An 18,638-nucleotide genomic window follows, 5' to 3' on the forward strand; every position below is an offset into this window, starting at 1 on the left:
ACTCATTGACTAAATTTTTGATATGTTAGGAATCTTCTGAGATTGTATTTTTGTCAACAAAAGAATATATATAGATAGATAGATATATAGAGAATAAAGAGCATTACACAGCTGTTTGTGGAACACCTTGAACCAGCTGTGTCTTGCTTTTACTTTTAGATAACGAAGACTGACTCATCGCTTTGCTTAACTTAGGATGACCGTTTGGTGAACTGGTAACAAATCCTTCGGAACGCATGTCCTTCAGCGACAGATTAGAATTACTTCTGAGGGATGGGGTTGAACTAAACTTTCTATTGTGAGCTAATCGTTCTTGTAACTTTACTTCGTTTTGTCGTGGCATTCGGGATCTAACTGGTGGCGCATCTCGATATTCGTAGACGTTCTCTTTGGAGGTACGAGTTAAATTCTCGATTCCCTCCGATGGCTCATCGTCTCGTACCATGAGGATGTCTCCGCTATAATAGTGATCAGATTGTCTGAAAGTGAAAATACAAAAATCAATGAAGAATCTTCCTTCAACTAAATCGAATTGTGTACTTTAAAATGAACAAGGCATGGTGCTCAAATTTAAAAGCAGTGCTATAAGATATACATATATGTAATTATATGTCGTGCATCAAAATGACTGAAGTTACCTGCATAAAAGTTTGCAGCCTTCGTTTCGCTGCACCAATTAAATTGTAGAAATAAAATTAATTTAACATAGAGTTGTTATTTTAATGATATGATAACACGTTAGAGACCCATTATCACCAAAAACACTTTTTATGTTTTAATTATAAAACCAGAACCACACCCCCATGCACCAGAGTCAGATATAGTAGACACTATAAAATTATACAATGCACTCATATGGGTTTGGTTCTGTTTACCTTTTCTTACCTTTTGGCATTACGCCAAAGCATACAGCACACTACCGAAAGTACTATCAACAACAAACAAGCCACAGAGACTGACCAAAAGGCAATTTGTAGGGGTTGTTTCGGTTCCCACCAATACTGTCAAGCATATGAGGTAAAATAAGTAAAGGAATTCTAAGCTTACAAATTAATAAAATGCATGTGAGTCCCTTACTTCAGTAACAGGAGGATATGTGGGTACCAGACGACCGATAACAGTTGGCAAATAAACAGACCAGAACGCACTTTCAGTTTGTCGATAGTTCAATAAGATTGAACTATTGAAAGTAGTATTAATATTCAAATACCGTAGTTGCCCAGGTTTGGCAACATCGAAGTGTAATCCCAAAATTTGTGAAGGTGTAGGATTTCTACAAGCAAAAAGAAAAATAAAAAGATGCAACAACCTGTTCTACGCAGAATAAAATTGAAAATGAATGTCAAATTTTTGATAAACATACCCGTACTTTGCAAAGTTTGCATACGCTTCCATAAAAAAATGACTCATATTACGATCGTTGTCTGTCCACATGTCTCGCTTTAATTTCCATTTCTGAGGAAAGAATTCTAAAATAACAATTTCACATTGCAATTATATATTTTACATACAAATTTTAATATAAATATAACTATATTTATATTATAAATATAAATATTTACCAATATCCATGAAAGGTGCCCCTGACAGCCAAAGAAGTTCAATATCATGGGGTACTCTCCGCCAATGTGGCAATCTTAATGCTTCTATAGTTGTATTTAACACATATAAATAAGTGGGCACATGTTTTTCTACCAGCAGTTTTGTAATTTTGTCAAAAGGAGCCACATAATGGAAATCGGATAATAACTAAAAAGATAATGTAGTGTTATCTTTATGAAAATATGCAATCAAAACTATAATTTACGGAACTCACATTGATATACTGATCGCGAATGTGTGTAACATTTTTGGGATCTGGCCAGTATGTATACATGTATTTTATAGCTTCATAAACACCCTGGGGATTAAGGGTGTAATTGTATTGAAGAATTAATTCCCAGACTTTTTGGTCAAATGTTTCTGGATCTATTATATACTCACTCCTTCTCAATGTTGCATTGTTGTCTATGAAATAAAAAAGGTATCTGCAGTAGTATAAATGTTATATAGTAAATGACAAATTACATACATATAATATATGCTGCTTCTTGCGTAGTTACACCAGTCATGTAAGCCAAATTATGTTTAAATCTGTAATTCTTAATACTTTCTTCTGGTGTTTCCAGAAAGAAACGCCAATCTGATTCTCTCCAATCTTCATACCAATTATCACTTGGTACAGTAAAATTGATATCTAATACTGGTGCCCATGGAAACGTTCCAACGTGTGGTTTTAGTTCAGAATTACCCAATTCAAGAAAGGTTCTGCCATCTTTCAAACACTGGATTAATTTCCAACTACTTTCTATACTGCAGCCAAGCATTTCTGCATATACCCTGGATGTGTTCTGTGCTCTGTATTTATCTATTATAACTGCCCAATCTGCCAATGCAGAACCTGATTGGGCTATTACTTTTGATACCATTTCTCTAGTTCTAGGTGCAACCATTAATAATCCAGCACTTGCTGCACCAGCACCAGGTCCAAAAAGTGTTATTGCATCAGGATTACCATTAAAAGCCCTAATATTATCATAAACCCATCGTAATGCCATAGCTTGGTCTAAAATTCCATAATTTCCAGGACTGTTTTCATCTCCTGTGCTCAAGAATCCTAGTGCTCCTAATCGATAATTAATGGATACGACAACAACGTTATAAAATGCAGACAGCATATGAGCAGGAAACAAATTACTAGCTCCATGAGTGAATTCTCCACCATGTATATAAAACATAACTGCATATGGCTGAGCCAGTCCAGAACCAATTGACGGTGTAAAAATATTCAAATACAAACAATCTTCATTTACATCTCGAACTCCTTTCGTGACACCAGTATATGCACTAGGTTGAGGACATGCTGGTCCCCAATCCACAGCTTGTAACAATTGCCAACCTTTATGAGGTCTAGGGGGCTTAAAACGACCTTCCCTTATAGGTGGCATAGCATAGGGAATACCCAGAAATACATTAACATTCTTTGTAGATCTTTCAACTGATAAGTTCCATTGTTTATGTCTTATACGTGGATCGTCGTACAGATAAACTTTAAATCCTTGTACTTGGCCATAAGATGTGGTAACAGTGACATCCCTGCCTAAAGTTTTAGAATCAGGGCGCTCTCTTCCTTGAAGATCTTCTCGCCAGCCACCCAATACTCCTGGTAAAGGAAGTCTCGAAGTTGTATCCTTACAGAAAACATTATAAATAATTTATAATATATTTTTGGAAAAAATTAGGTAAACCTTAATGCAAAACAAGTTCACATTAGCCATTTATTTAGACTTACCTCATAAGGATATCGATCCTCCGAAGCAACTTTAGCGGGTTCTCTGTAAACAGGGTCCAGGTAACTGGGACGATACCCATACCTCCTATCTTTGTAAATATAAGTGTCGGTTCGATGATCATGCTCGTTTGGTGGCACATATACACCATCGCGGCTAAAGTATCGGCTACTAGGCGATATTTGTTCCTGACACAACACTACAATCGTGAAGAAACACAAAAGAAAAGAGACGCGACCGAACGACGGGCACAGCCCATACGCGGCCATCTTACCACAAACGAAGTCAGGTGTGGTCTATGATCGTGTGTGTGTGCGTAGATGTTCGTAACACAACTCTAGAATGAAGCAAGTAAAAGCAAGAACCTCCGTCTCTTCCAGGAAACTCTCAACACGACGAATGCGAAGAAAAGCGAAAGCCGCTACGAAAGTAAAACCTCGCGTGAACGTAAGTACATACGTATGTTCATTGAGAACGGATAACCGTAAGAAAGACAGCGGAAAGTAGAAGGTACTTTCTTCTCTCGCAAAACGAGAACGTGTCGCGCAGCAAAACTCCAGTACGATTTTAACACACACGTGTATTTACGAAATCGAGGCAGACCATAAAAGTCACGCACATGGGCCAACACCATTTAACCCGTCACATTCAATCACATTTGAAAACCATCGATTCTCCCGCTATTTAGAATCACTCGCCAACAGGAAGTCAATTTCCCAATCATACCTACGGCAGCAACAATCTTTAGTTGTTCCTCATATTTTCCAATAATGCTGTAATTTCCTTCTCAGAAGGAAAGCATGATCAAATTAGTTAGTACTACCAAAATTCATGATACACGGATCACTGGATAGAGCGTTTTGGAATTCAACATAAATGTAATGTAACGTAACGTAAAGAATCGTAACTGTGCCCGATCAACAATCGATCAAAAGGTAATGTAACGATAAGACGTATTAACAGACAAATGTTACTGAACTCGTCTCCACGAGGCCACTGAAGGATAACGGTAGACTGGCGTGCAAATATACCTAGGTTACAATCGGTCGCCCACGCGTTAATAAATATATGTACTTGCTAGAATGATCGAGTAGCGTGATCTACGAGTATGTATCTTGTGATAGTCGAACTGACTTAGCGTGGACGGATGAATCGTTGCGTGATATAATTATACAGGATGTCTTTGTAAGTTAAGCTCGATAAAGCTCAAAGCCATATGCATTCCTAAACATTTTCAAACTTCATGCATTCAAACATTTTCAGGAACGACCTTAATATTCTAAAGAAAAAAGTAATGTTCTGTAGAGTGGATGTAGTCTTTTTTAATGAAGAGTCGGTCTCTGTCCTAGTATCAAGATTCATAGGACACCGTATATATCAGTGGCTCGTGCTACGGCTAGGCTTATCTTGAACTGATTCTACCTGAGAAAGATTAGATCAGTGTTTCTCATCGCGATTATTTATTGCCGCTTTAATTCCTCGTTCGTCGATACAAGCACTTTAATAATTATATGTGTGTATACTTAGCGGATGTAACAAACTATCATCCCGTTTCATTAATGCCTCTTCACCCTTTTTTGTATTATACATGCATAAAGGTACTTTTAAGAAGAAGACATAGTTGAGCAAGGAATTTCTTTGCAGCTACTAGCAACAAATGAAAGTAAAAGTTGTTGATCCGTCGACCGTCGAGTTCTTCAATTTACGGTAATTGCTGTATTTATCATGGTTCTCCATTCGACTTTACTTACACGCATGCTTACATGTCGGATAAAAAGCTGGCTGACTTTAATTATGTCGGTCCTATTGCGCTATCCTTGTGGAACAGTCACGCTTGAAGCAGTGGGGTCAACTTCTGGGAATTGAAGCAGAGTAGTAATAAGATACGAGACTCCTTTTCTAAAGTGTGAACCCATTTTGATTCAACGCTAAAATTGAACTTGCATTATAGAAAAAAAAATTGTAAATACCTTTGTTGTTGTAGCATAACGCATGTTTTTAGCTTTAGGCAATCTAATTTGCTGCTGTTCTAACTGTAAAATGAGCCCAAGCTCACTGTTGCACGTTTTTTTTCGCAAATTTACGATAGATCAAAGATCGACCATTTTTCGGCCCAAACTTGGTGATAGAGTAATTTTGCTGTAAAGTGTACCTATAAGAATTAATAGTAGGTTATACTAATTTGTACAAAATAGCATTACTTAGAATAGAGAGGTTGTGACTTGTGTATCTCTGATAGGCGAAATATGGCTCCTGACACGACAGAGTTTGGCCGCCGGTGTTATAAAATACTAGTTATTCGCACATTAAAGAGGAACGCAAATTTTCTAAACGCAAGAGTTAATTCACATTGGTCGTTCGCGCCAAGTTAATTTAAATGGACCCTATTATACTCGTTGTTCGTATTCCGTCGTGCGTACATCCCTGTTTTGTGGGAACTTGAGCATTTAGTCTTTGAACTCGTGGGAATAAGACATGTCGCAACTGTAATAATGTCATTGTAATCTTCATCATTATTCATCGTATTCATTGTGTTGTAATTCATTTAAGGTATCGAAAATATTAACAGAAAATTGTAATTAGCATAGAAAATATGAATTTTTTTCATTGATATGTAATCCCACTAGAGTCAGGGAACTCGTGTATGTATTGAAATATAGGCATGGCAGTACGGCGCGGCACAGATGCACCGGCAGTGGTCGAAGAGTGGGGGCGGTGTGGCGGTGGAGGCGCTCTCGCACGTTTTGGAGCCCACTTGTTCTGTTCGAGGATCAGCTTGTCATTCGAGTACGCGTTGCCTTTCCGACAACATCGGTTGTTTGGGTTCTCTTTCGTTATTTCCATGCCGATCCATGTTCGTTCCACGCGTTCAGACATTTTCATCTTCTGAACAGTGTAAGAATAAATTAGATTCAGTGTCAAGAGACGTTATCCGGCAGTGATAAATCCAGGAGAATGGCCTAGATGAAAAAAACATTAAAGGGCACATACTGAAAATCACCTTTGTTCTTTAAGTGACGCGTAAATATCAATAGAAGAAAGATGACTACTGAGACTCTGTCGCGCGAATTGGACGCTCACATCGTGACCCTGCTCACGAGGATCTCTGCCCTGAAAGAAAACAACGTGGATTTATCGGAGAGAAAGGCACCGATGTCGATCGAAGCGCGAAGTTTGGAGTTGTGGAGAGCGGTGGCAGTCGAATGCTTTGCCACTTTTATCTTCAGCTTGGTCGTATCGGGTGCTGCAGCATCTTCCGCAGTTTCCGGAAGCGGCTTGACTGTCCTCGCTACTGCTGTGGCCTCTGGCTTCGGGATCGCCGCAATCTCTTTGATCTTCGGTCACATTAGCGGTAAGACTTTCAGTCTAGCTGTGTTTGAAATCGAAGTACAAGAAGTTTTCCTTATACTGTGTAATCGTACAAAAAAGTCAGCTCACCCATACAAGATTGTTAGGTATTTGTATAATTGTTTAATCGCAGAACGATGCAAAGATCTCTCCGCAGAGACCATCGTTCTATGGTCAGCCATCACAGTTTCTCTCTCGATTGACCAGTTATCCAATTACGACGGATGAAAATATAGATCACCAGGCGTCTGCCGTAATGTATATACGAGCATTCACATCGACGCGTAGAAAAGGCACTTTCTTTCAAACTTCTGTTATCGTCTTGTGTACGATCCATACTCGCATTTATTTTTCTCCCTCTGCGAATGTATATTCAACAAATAAATGAATGGAACACGCGTCTGTGTGTCTACATACGGATTCAGTTACGATCCTCGTCAGGAATGCGATTTAATAGCTTAACAACGACAGTGGCTTGATCCTAACACTGGTCTTCGACGATACTGAAACAAAGAAATTCGAAAACAATTCACTTATAATAATATAATTAGCTTCTTTCATGAGTATTTACATTTCTGCATTGATATTTTAATTTTCCGTCACTTAAACAACGAAAGTAATAAAATAACGAAACGCTTGGTGCGCAGGTGGCCACGTGAATCCAGCTGTGTCAGTATCTTTCGCTCTGTGTAGACGAATCTCTTTACTACGAGCAGCTCTCTACATTGCCGCGCAGTGTGGAGGTGGTATAGCTGGTGCGGCGATGCTTTATGGGTAAGTGATACAACAAATTCGAAATCATCTGAAGAACGAGGAATGAAATGTTTGCATTTAAGCTGGGAAGGGGAGGCTTGAAGTTGTTAAAGCACACAGAGGATATTTAATGTAGAAAAAAGTTAGATAGGTAAGCCGAAAAGGGCAGCTGCTTGATATGGAATCCCAGAAGGCCTTGTGACAGAGCCCCTAAAACTGTAGTGCTATCTGCTTCTGATGTTAAAATTGAGAGATACAATTGCGAGATGAACACTCATTCACTGGGAATTGAAAAATGTAAATATTCGAAAATTACGTAGTTATAAAACTAAGAAGAAACTTTCAATCGAAATCATTGACGTATCTTTCTGTTCAGCGTGTAGGCTGTTTAGCTAATTTTCTGATATTCCGTGAAAAGTTCGTTCTAAAGGTTTCGAGAGACAACGAATTCTATATTGATTGAAATTTTATCAGGGGCGATATACGTTACTTCCAGATTTATGTGTACGTACAGCCCACGTCTTATTAGTATCTTTCGCGTAAACACACGTCCGTCTGCGTTTCGTTATTATATTTTGAATTTGCAATAGTCTGTAATTCCGTGGTAGGAAATTTATTAGATGATCAAATACGATTTAACGGAAATCGCTTGACCATTCGGAACCTCGAGAGATCGCTTGAGGCTGCGAGGCACGATGCACGTGCTCACGACCTTACAACAAGATCGAAAAAAAAAAAAATGAATAAAAGAAGCTGGCCCTTTCTGATTTTGGATGCGTACCATCCAATGCGTATTAAAGTGCAACCTGAAATAAACGGAGAAAACGTAACATCTAACATCCGAAGAATTTACAATCAGAAAATGTTTAATGCATTGTAGAATATCTGGAGGAAGATGGGGATCGTAAGGAGTTGCGCGGGAGATGACGCGAGAAAAGAATGAGGAGGGCCAAAGGCGGCGAGGGGGCGAGAACGGAGGAGGCAGAAAGAGGCACGCGTAATTGGCAGGAACAGAGAGGGTGACAGGAGGGAGGTAGAAAAGGTTGTAAGGAGAAGGGACGAGCACCTGCCTCGCGTTCCTCGTGTTCCTCTGGGCCAACCGCTTCGCAGCTGCCGCAGATGTTTCTCGTGGACCAAAAAAGATCGAGCCGCGGAAAAAGGTACACAGGCGTGCAGCCAAGAGACGGGGATAATGAATGCCTATGCGTGGCGGCGAGGTGGGACAAGTTTCACGATGCGATATCGGCTCATTGAAGGAGGACACGCTGACGATCCGGTGGCCCCAGAGAGAGCAGATGTTCCCCGAGGATCATTGTCCTTCCTTTCTCTCTGTTTCTTCAACGGCTTCAACCACTTGTGCGCTGCGCGCCGCAAGGAAAGTGACTTGCGTGCCGTCACAGTCGATCATAGGCTTTTTTCCCAAATATCAGAATCTTCTCCAGAATTCAAGCGATTCCAGACTTCACCAAACGATGTTAGTTATGTAGATGCGATCCCTGCTCGCCAATTGTGCAACCTGCACACGAAGGTCACAGGTTCAGGCAGGTTAAATTTCCCGACCCTCTGATTTTGTCCATGAAGGTCGTGACGCACCGAATACACTCATCGAATCGACACTCCCCGACTAACAATGAGAGAAAAAAATGGAAGGTTATTACGCTTTCGTTACGGTTTGGATTAGCTTGGAAAATTTTACGACATTCTACCTATATAGAAAAGGAAATAACGAAATAGATGTGGCTTGGGGATGATTATTATTTTAGTAAATGGATACCAAACGAGTCTGAAAATTTTAATAACTATTCTTCGTTGAAATCGGTTTGTTCGAATATATCTAGACAAACCACATTTTTTTCGAATAACTATGTGTAGATATAATCACATAAGCAGCAACTATTGAAATACATATAAGATATTTCGATACGTATAGGCACAATAATGGTAAAGTTATTCAGAGTAAATAGAAGGTTAAACAATCCATAGCTCTTTTCGGGGTCTTTTGGCGTTTCTCACGATCAAATTTGGCGACAGACTCGTCATCGCTAACGAAACCACCCTCTGACCACCATATGACCGCACAAAGAGGCGACAAGTGCGCGATATGTACCAAAATAATAATCGAACAATACTCTAGTTATCCGGTCGTGCTCGTCATCCCTTCCAATAGCGTCTCTGGGGATCCTAGACAACCCCGGGATGAAAAAATTCATGGAAGAATCGGAGGGAAAGAAATGGACGCCTGGCGAAGGGAGGAAGGGGAGAATGGGAGAATGGGAGAACGGGAGAACGGGCACATATTCTTGCATCTGTTACAACTGGATCGACAGTGGCGTTTGTAAAACACAGTATCCTCTCGCGTTCGTGGGGTCGTTTGCTCCCAGTGCGACACTCGGAACCCATCTCAGACAATATGAATGAAAAGGAATGGAAAAAATCAAGGGAAAAGTGGCGAGCCGATAAATCGTCAAATGAGAACCGCGAGTCTAACTATCCATGAAGGATTTACTATCATCGCCTGCCTACACAACTTTTCCATTTACCCTCGCGGTGATCTTGTACAGATGACAATATATTGGACCTTTTCTATAGAGTAGTGGTTACTTTGAATGATCACTGGAATGAGAAATGTTACAAAATTTCAACTGATATCACTATACTTACTCACAATAAGTAGACGATTACTAGAATCTCGAATGAGATTCTCAATATTCAATGGATGAATCTGAGATTTTTTATGGAGCTTAACGTATGTATAGTGGGCAACAACAACATCCCAAGGAGGTATAAACCTATTTGTCAAGGGAATGTTGCCACCACGAAGCCGAGGAAACAGCTGTGAGGAAGCAGGTGTGTTGTGACGTCAAGCAAGACACACGCAGCGCGCGTGGCGAACCGGATGTCCAGCCTCGCCTCGCGTTTCCTGCCCCTCTCGAACTATCCAACAATCTCTGCTGCTTTCTCTAGTCAGATATATGAACCGAACGATTTTTCTCGCTTACACACAACTCTTCCATTCTAGAAGATTCTTTGAATTTCATTTCAGAATTCACTATTCTTCGAATAATTTAAATTTGTTTTGAAATTAATTTGTTACTCCTACTACTAACCTCTAAACGTCGTCGTATTCTTAAAGGTACAGTCAGCAGAGAGGGACTCTCTAGTAGTTCATACGCAATATTGCAAGATTTTCTCTGAAAACCCTCGATATTGGAATCTTAAGCCGCCTTTAGAGGACCCTGAATGACCTGAACGACAGAAATCATTTCCGTTTCTTTGGAATTTCTCTCAGAGCTAATTCGTAGGCTGTTGAAATCTTGAAATAGCTGCGATTTTCAGTTTCTCTTCGTCTAGGATTTGGTTAAGGGAAATGTTGCAAACTACGAATTATTGAAATTTTCTGTTCATCTTGCAATGAGAATTCGAAAAATGAAATTCATATGAAATGAATCCATAACATCGAAGAAGAGACGTTTGTAGAACCAAAATGCTAGATATATCGCACCGAATTCTCTTTATTCGAAACCCAAACGATTATTCATGCAGGATACGTTCCGACGATTCCAGGATGAAAGGATCCTATTGACCTGTTAGGAGAAACCAGCTGGTCCAATATCGTTGCGAGTCTTCTCTGTATAGATTCTATATAAATCGTGCACAGCGCCTTTCCATCGGGGGAAACACGTGCCAGCCACATGTTGCACAAAAGAAATCCTCCGTGGTCCTTTTCGGATCTATCCGTAGCGCGTAAGTCGCAGTTACAAAGGGACTTTAGAGAGGCCCCATCAACGATTTCTGTCGGAGTAGGACCGAAGGGGGCTGCCGAAGAAACAGGCAGATGTTTACCGCCTTGAACTTATAGAATCTGTTACCCAAGAACGGATGATACATAGGTAGCCAAGGGGAAAAATTGCCAGAATAATTTCAAAATTGGAACTTCCTCAAAACCTGCCGACAACTTCATTTATTTTCTTTATTTCTACTGTGCCTTCAGTCACTATTCAAAGTTGGAAGAGAAATTACTTGGAAATTATTACCTGTAACGTACTAGAGATGTCTTCAAGGATTTCTTAACAAATAGTAGACATTTACCATGAGATTTTTTTGTAGAGCTCGTATTCTTGGTATGTATAAATTCGATCAACAAATTCTTTAAACATTCATGTTTTTGTACCACCAACAGACGAAAGTACATCTGATCGAGCTCAGGCTGCAATTAGAAGCGCAGAGCAAGATTCTTCAGGACACGTGGTTACCAACCATCTGTTGGCATCCTGCACAACCCAGCTTAAGCTACGCCCTTTTCGAATCTCGCATTCTTCCTTGTTTTTCTTACGGGCAACTGTACACCATTTTTACGGGCAATTTTACCATCAATTCCACTTGACAAAACTATTCACCAATGTATATTCAATTTTTCCTCCCAAATACCACAAGGCGTAAATATTCTCAGCGCATGATGAATAAATATTTAGTTTAAAGGAAAACAGTACTCTCGAAACCCTCAAAAACTGCCATATGCTTCTCGCTTTTTTGTCCCATTCTGACGATTAATTTTTACATGTTTCACTAAACGAGAAGAGGTGCAAAGCGCGTCTTGACAACGGAATGACTCTTGGTTTTCAATATACATAAGTTCATACACATGTTGGTACTTAGCTTTACTATTTCCCTGCTGCCTCTAAAAGAATCAAATATGACGATTCGAGGTATATAGGTTCGATAGAATCGAATATAGGTATTGACCGTAGTTTCTGACCGTAGTTTCTGACCGTAGTTTCTGACCAACACGGTAAATAGTATTTCTGTTCAGGGAGCAGGATAAAACGTTCCTACGCGACTACCTGACTCACCTGGCTTTCACGCTGCATTTTCGGCCGAACATCGGCAGTTTCTCTCCATATATAAATCAACACGCGAGGGCAAACTACTAACCTAAAATAAACCCTCGAGACGAGATAAAGGTACGCAGTCTCTCGGGATATGAAAATCCTTTACTAAATATATCAAGAAAAAAAGAAAAGAAAAACGAAGCGAAATAAATAATCGACAGAAAAGATAGTAATTTCTTGAATTGAATTAAAGAGAAAATTGAGTAGAATCGCAAGCGCGATGGTTGAAATGCACCAGTGGATTCTCGTGGGCGCATACGAACTTCCTGTTCCCATTTTTCTTTGAACGTCTTCCATTCAGTGCGCAAAGGATAGAATTCTGACCCGACCTGCCTTAGTCCTTTGCTCTTTCAAAAAAGAATGCTTATGCTTTGTCACGATGGCTGGGTTTCTATTTACGCTGCACAGGAAACTACCACGGTACTTACAAAGAAAAGAGAAAAAACTTTTTCGAAGACTAACTAGACCTCAACATCGTAGAAACTTCGTAACTATACACGTCAGTCGAAAATGTTTATCTCACTCTAGAATTGTTCTTTAATTTGACCCTATCATCCCTTTCGTGAAAACTTTCGTCATCGATTTCAGTTCACATCTCGTCGATTGACCATGAAACCTAAACTTCTGGCTTAACCGCAACCCCAGTCATCTGACCTTTCCCACAGGGCAAGACTTTATAATGGGATCGTGTATACCGCTCGACTCGCCTCCGATTATCACATGTGACGCTTTTCCTCGACGAACAGGGGGAATTAGGGAACGGGGGGATTTAGAATAGAGAGAAAAGAGGAATCGTGTTCGAAACTGTCGCGCTCAGGGGAGGGTAGGTCTCGGTTTAGTGGGGGAAGAAGGTATCAATAGCTCGTTAAATGCAACAGAGGTCTCGTCAAACTGATACCCACACCACTTTGGCCTTTGCCCTTCGACTTGAAATTTATTTAAAACGCATTCTGCATTATAGGGCTGCATGTTCCCCTCGGGGAGGGAGCACCCTTGCCCGCGTGCAAATATGGGGCACAGGTTGCACACAGGCTGGCTGGCTGGCTATTTTCAAGTCAAGTGCAACGCGAGATTAAGCGATCCAATATCGTTCTCGCCTGAATGATCGTAAATTCTTTATTGTAGACCGAGGACGAGAGACAGACGACGAGGGGTTTCGAATAACAGCGTCAGGGAAGGGTGGACCTCGAACTTGCTAAAGAATATAAAAAGAACTTTTGGCTGAGACACAAATCAGTTACGTATTTTCGTTCATTTTTAGGCAAGCAACAACATTGCGTTCGTTCGTTACATATGTACTTGACAACGTGAAGAATCGGTAACAACAAACGTGAATTTCGCCGTCGTTTGCCGAAAGAAAAAGAAAGAAAGAAAAAGACTAAAAACCCGCTTCTCATGCTTCTCTTTTTCCTCGTTTTCACCCTCGAGAAAGCTATGTACACGACGGACGTAGTTAATCCCAATTGTGCGGTCATGATCTGCATTTCTGATTTCATCAATTTATTCTCTCATGACGCGATCACGAGGCCTCTCGACACGAGAAGGGGAGAAAAACTTGCATTTGCATCGACACTAGATTGACTGAGAGGGGAATGAAATCTTTGTCGGTTGCACGCGATCAATGAGATTTTAGGGTCATTAGATTTCATATCGGTGGCCCTTCCAAGTGGATCGTAATCCAACATTTCACGTACAAGTGTATCTTTATTAATAGACTCGAAGGGTGTTTAAACATTAAAGAATTCGAGTGTAGATCATAATTTTCTAAATTTCAAAGTATAAGTATAACTGTTTTATGAAATGTAAACTCACTTTAAACGCAGAAAATTAGAAATTCAAATGAATAATAATAAAAACTCGTCAACCGTGATAAAGTTAATCCGAGGGAGGGCTTCATAAAGTAAACTTCAATAGGAAAAGCATCGTACGTCATGTCGTAGCTCACGATATGTCCCAATCTTATATCGATAATATAATAGAAATCTAATCCTTCTTCCCACTTCTCCACCACTAACATTTTACGAATGTTCTGTTTTTTTCTTTCTATTATAGGGTAACGACGTCTTCCCACACCCAAACACTGACTTCTCCAGGTCGTCTTGGCGGAGCTATCGAAAGACTTCTCGTGGAACTGGCACTCTCAGTGCTGATCGTCCTTGCTCACTTTACCTCAGAATTTTCGAAAACTGTACCAATGTCGATTTCTTCGAAACCAGCCGGAGTATTAGCCGCAGCCTATACGGCAGCAACATTGGTCTCGGTAAGTTTACGCAGCTTTCAGCCTTGTTTACAAATGGTTGGACTACCACAAAGACTGGCCTACCGTCATATGTTAGAAACTATATTTCAAGATCGTACTCCTTTTAAAGAGAACAAACTTTCCTAGCAAGAAGGATGACATTGAAACTCCCGTTTAGTAAAACGATGATATTTTACTGCCGCGTCTAAGGATGTGGCATATTTTTTTTTTTTTTTTTAATACCATTCCGTACTACCGCTAGCTAAAGTATCTCTCCATCTCTCTCGAAATCAGAGTCGCGTCTGCGTCTTTAAAGAGCACCTGCAGTCTGCCTGAGAGGAAGCGAAAGGAAAGAGGGGAGAGATGGAAGGAAAAAAAGAAAGAACTCGATCTGGATCCCACCTGCTCAGGAACAAGTGTACAATGCAATCTAAAACGAACAAAATTCACAAATACCTACATCGAATTATGTATATCATTTCGAATTTTGTTCTCTAATACAAACTGTCGCTTCCGACTTATGTGTTTTTCAGTAATTAGAGATTATTATTATTCTAATGGACTAATGGTGATTTGAATTACGTTACAGAGCCCGTTTTTAAATCCAGCCCGAGCTCTCGGACCAGCATTTGTCAGCAACCGATGGAGTAATCACTGGGTATACTGGGTGGGACCACTGTCAGGAAGTGCGGTGGCCGCTCTACTCCACGAGTATGTTTTAAACTCGAAGAAGTCGAAAGATCCTCGCGAGATGGATGACGGAGACAACTCGTCGATGAGATCTGACGAGGACACCTACGATGATCTGGACAAACCATCTGGTCCCAAATTCCCTAGCGCCTATGCGACCTATCGACCTGTAGCTGGGGCATCCTCATCGATCTACAGTGCCCCACCAACCGCTCTCGAACGCGTCGAATCAATTTATGGTGGAACCAAGTCACTTTATTGCAAATCCCCACCTCTTACTCGAGCAAATCTGAATCGTTCTCAAAGCGTCTACGCCAAATCCACGAGCGGTACACGGGACGGGCTGATGATCCCTAAACCCGGGCCACTAGTCCCCGCTCAGAGTCTCTACCCTATCAGGATAGGTCAGACGGCGACTCAGAATTCCAGGGAGGGGCAACAGCAAAGTGGCACGAATGGACAGAATCAGAATTCTCAAAACCACAACAGTACGAACCAGAACATGCAGAACCAATTGCAACAGTGCACTCAGAGCATCTATGGGATCAGGGGGATCTCTACCAGTCTCAGTGCACGAGAAAATGGAATATACGGTGTCTCGACAAGCTCCAGTATATACGGAAGAGCTCCAGCACCTCCTCCAGGAAATCAAAGCTCCCAGCAGCAATCGGCGCCAAATGTTCAATCTTCTGGTCAGAACCACCTTCAACAACAGCAACAGCAGCAGCAGCAGCAGCAGCAGCAACAACAACAACAACAACAACAGCAACAACAACAACAGCAGCAGCAGCAGCAGAATCAGAATGGCGCCATGTCTGCCAACTCGGAGAATGCTGCTAATTCCAGGAGGCCAGAGAGTATGTATGGACATATATCGAGGCGCAGCGATGACTCTGCGTACGGTAGTTATCAAGGTTCTACACGAGGAAATTATGGTAAAGTTCCTGGGGCTTCTGGACCAACTGGGCCGCCCAATGGACCCCCAGGCCCACCTCAATACCGGGATCAAAGCAGACCCAGTCCTGCCGGACCGTTACAACAAAACCAACAGAACAATTTCCAGAGAAACTCGCCAAATCCTCAATACTGACTATAAGGATCCATTAGAAACTTTTTTCGGTAATTGTACATTGTCGCAGCTGCGATGTAGCTGCAAGAACGAGGAGACTTATTAGTCGATCGATAACTGATCTTATGACCAATGTCAGTTTCGTGATTCAAATCAACAAATTGAGGTTGAAACGAATAGAGTTTCGAACGAATGCCAAAGGGATTCGTTTGCATTACTTAGTTACATACAGGAAAAGGACAAAAACGACGGCTACAAGGTTAGGATGAAGCATGTGTGTGTGTACATACATACATACATACATACATATGTACATAGAAGTACGTGCCATTTCATAAGGTAAAGAGAACGAGATACGTGTATGGATAATAAAAGCTTCCAGTTAGAAGCTAATGTAGTATGTTCGTAATTACAGGATTTCAGAAACATTAGGCAAGTCAAGCTTCATGACGAACCAGCGTTTTTATATTAATAATAACAATAGTTTCGCAAGAAATTGAATCGAAAGAGAATATTACAATATATTTTATTATTAACTATTCTCACTGTTGGACGAAATAATATTAAGAAATGATTGGATAGTAATTCAAATATATCACGCGTAATCGAAATTAATTGTATAAAATTGTATTTTACTCGTATGCATAGTAATAGATTCTAGTCGCCATGTTGAATATGTATGTATGTAAACAAAGGATATTGCCATGACGACACAGAAGAAACCTTTTTTAAAATTCAATTCAAGATCCACAACTTACAATTAGATTTCAGTACAACAGGTTGTTTGTTTTTATGTGAAAATACTTATCGAATTTTTTCTACCGATTTAACAAGATAATTCGATTAACTGAAGAATTTCTAACCGATTGCGCGCTGAATCTAACTACATAAACTACATAAACTACATGTGTACATATGTTGTATGTCCAACTTTGTCAATCAGCTAACTAATAATGATAAGTATATTGTTTAAACAAGACTGACTTCATGAATATTTTTTATTATTCACGATTTTAGACACGTTTTTAGTTCCGGCCTTTTTTCTAACGAGACTAACCTCGTAACAATGAAACAAAGGAGACCAAAATCAGTAAAAAGAAAAAGGAAAAAAATACAAACTCACCCAGAAACGATTGGGAAATACTTACGTGTGTCGATGTTTTACTTTCTATAGTAGGTAGATACATCGTAAACGATTTCAGCAGTAACAAAACGAGAGTAGATGAACAGGATCTGAAAGCAAATCAAGATCCAATGTATACTAATGCGCTGTACGTATGAAAATGGTATTACTTCGAAGTCTGAGGGATGTATTATGCGTTTGATGTAGGGATAATATGAAGTAATTTAATGAAAAATTAATGTAACGAACTACATTACGTACGCTGTTAGCGGACACGGAAATGTCGTTCAAAGTCGTGAATTTCAGACGACAAACATTTTGTATATAGGTATTACACTTTGTATTTATTATTCTTACAATAGCTATAGGACCTGTGTTGCATTCATGTACGCAAAGAAACAATTCCGGCAATAAAATGATTGATAAACTGGCAAATACATGTCTTACCTTATTAATAAAAGAACGTATCCTTGAACCAGATTGACGAAATCCATATATTCAATTGATTGCTAATCAATTCACCGAAGCGGTGACTTTTAAATCTTGATGGATAATGACATGACATCTATACCGTGAATCATAAAATATAAGAGGAGAAAGTAGAATATGATAGTTTCTACGTACAACGGTTAAATAGACAAGAATGTTCAAAAATCTACAGTTTATTACATTGCAATTATGGACTTGGTCATTATCTTGTTTGATAAATATTAATATTAAAATAAATTGTTAATGAAATGTAATTTGAATGTAAATCGTAATAACGGAAGTTTGTACGTTGACGGTGACACAACACACCACCACACACCACCACACGCCACCACACGCCATCACACGCCATCACATACCACCGGTCTCTTCCCGCGTTCCTGCCAAGCTGCGCCAAGCTGCGCCAAGCTGCGCCAAGCACATGGCTCGGGACAGCTCGGGACAGTTCGGGGGTCAGGCCAACTATTCATTATGGAGACTTGAAAGCGTGCAAGTGCTGCCATCTAACGAATTGCAATATTACCTACTGCTCGTGAAAACGTGTCTAACCGATAAAGAACCTGACGGGGAATCGACATATAGAGGATCGAGTCGCAAGGGGATCAATTGCCGTTTCTACGTATGTTATATGATATGTATGAATCGTATGTATGTACATCCATATGAACGCATGTATGTACGAACGGAGAAATCGTACCGGAATCCAACG

The 18,638-nt window shown here is 40.2% G+C and overlaps 2 protein-coding genes across 4 annotated transcripts; one reads left to right on the plus strand and one right to left on the minus strand.

Moving 5' to 3' along the window:
- Positions 1 to 103: 103 nt before the first annotated feature.
- Positions 104 to 6,429, minus strand: Gli (carboxyl ester lipase-like protein Gli). Of its 3 annotated transcripts, XM_076386985.1 has the most exons (11): positions 6,331 to 6,429; positions 5,300 to 5,481; positions 5,081 to 5,184; positions 3,332 to 4,055; positions 2,072 to 3,230; positions 1,817 to 2,007; positions 1,563 to 1,749; positions 1,364 to 1,469; positions 1,078 to 1,273; positions 886 to 1,001; positions 104 to 479 (listed from the first exon to the last, which is right to left on the minus strand). In XM_076386985.1, the coding sequence occupies exons 4-11, from the start codon at positions 3,596 to 3,598 to the stop codon at positions 104 to 106; spliced, it is 2,598 nt and encodes an 865-aa protein (XP_076243100.1). In that variant the 5' UTR covers positions 3,599 to 4,055; positions 5,081 to 5,184; positions 5,300 to 5,481; positions 6,331 to 6,429. The 3 variants fall into 3 exon arrangements, with proteins under 3 accessions (XP_076243100.1, XP_076243101.1, XP_076243102.1); XM_076386987.1 differs by lacking the exon at positions 6,331 to 6,429 and having other exon boundaries at positions 345 to 479; positions 876 to 1,001; positions 5,300 to 6,074; XM_076386986.1 differs by lacking the exons at positions 5,081 to 5,184; positions 5,300 to 5,481; positions 6,331 to 6,429 and adding an exon at positions 4,153 to 4,481.
- Positions 6,372 to 17,877, plus strand: Bib (MIP channel family protein big brain). Its single transcript, XM_076387000.1, has 4 exons — positions 6,372 to 6,681; positions 7,325 to 7,451; positions 14,372 to 14,579; positions 15,148 to 17,877. Exons 1-4 carry the CDS (start codon positions 6,372 to 6,374, stop codon positions 16,336 to 16,338), a joined length of 1,836 nt encoding a protein of 611 aa, XP_076243115.1. The 3' UTR covers positions 16,339 to 17,877.
- Positions 17,878 to 18,638: the final 761 nt, after the last annotated feature.

Source organism: Calliopsis andreniformis, chromosome 10 (assembly GCF_051401765.1).
Source record: "Calliopsis andreniformis isolate RMS-2024a chromosome 10, iyCalAndr_principal, whole genome shotgun sequence".
Classification (NCBI taxonomy): domain Eukaryota; kingdom Metazoa; phylum Arthropoda; class Insecta; order Hymenoptera; family Andrenidae; genus Calliopsis; species Calliopsis andreniformis.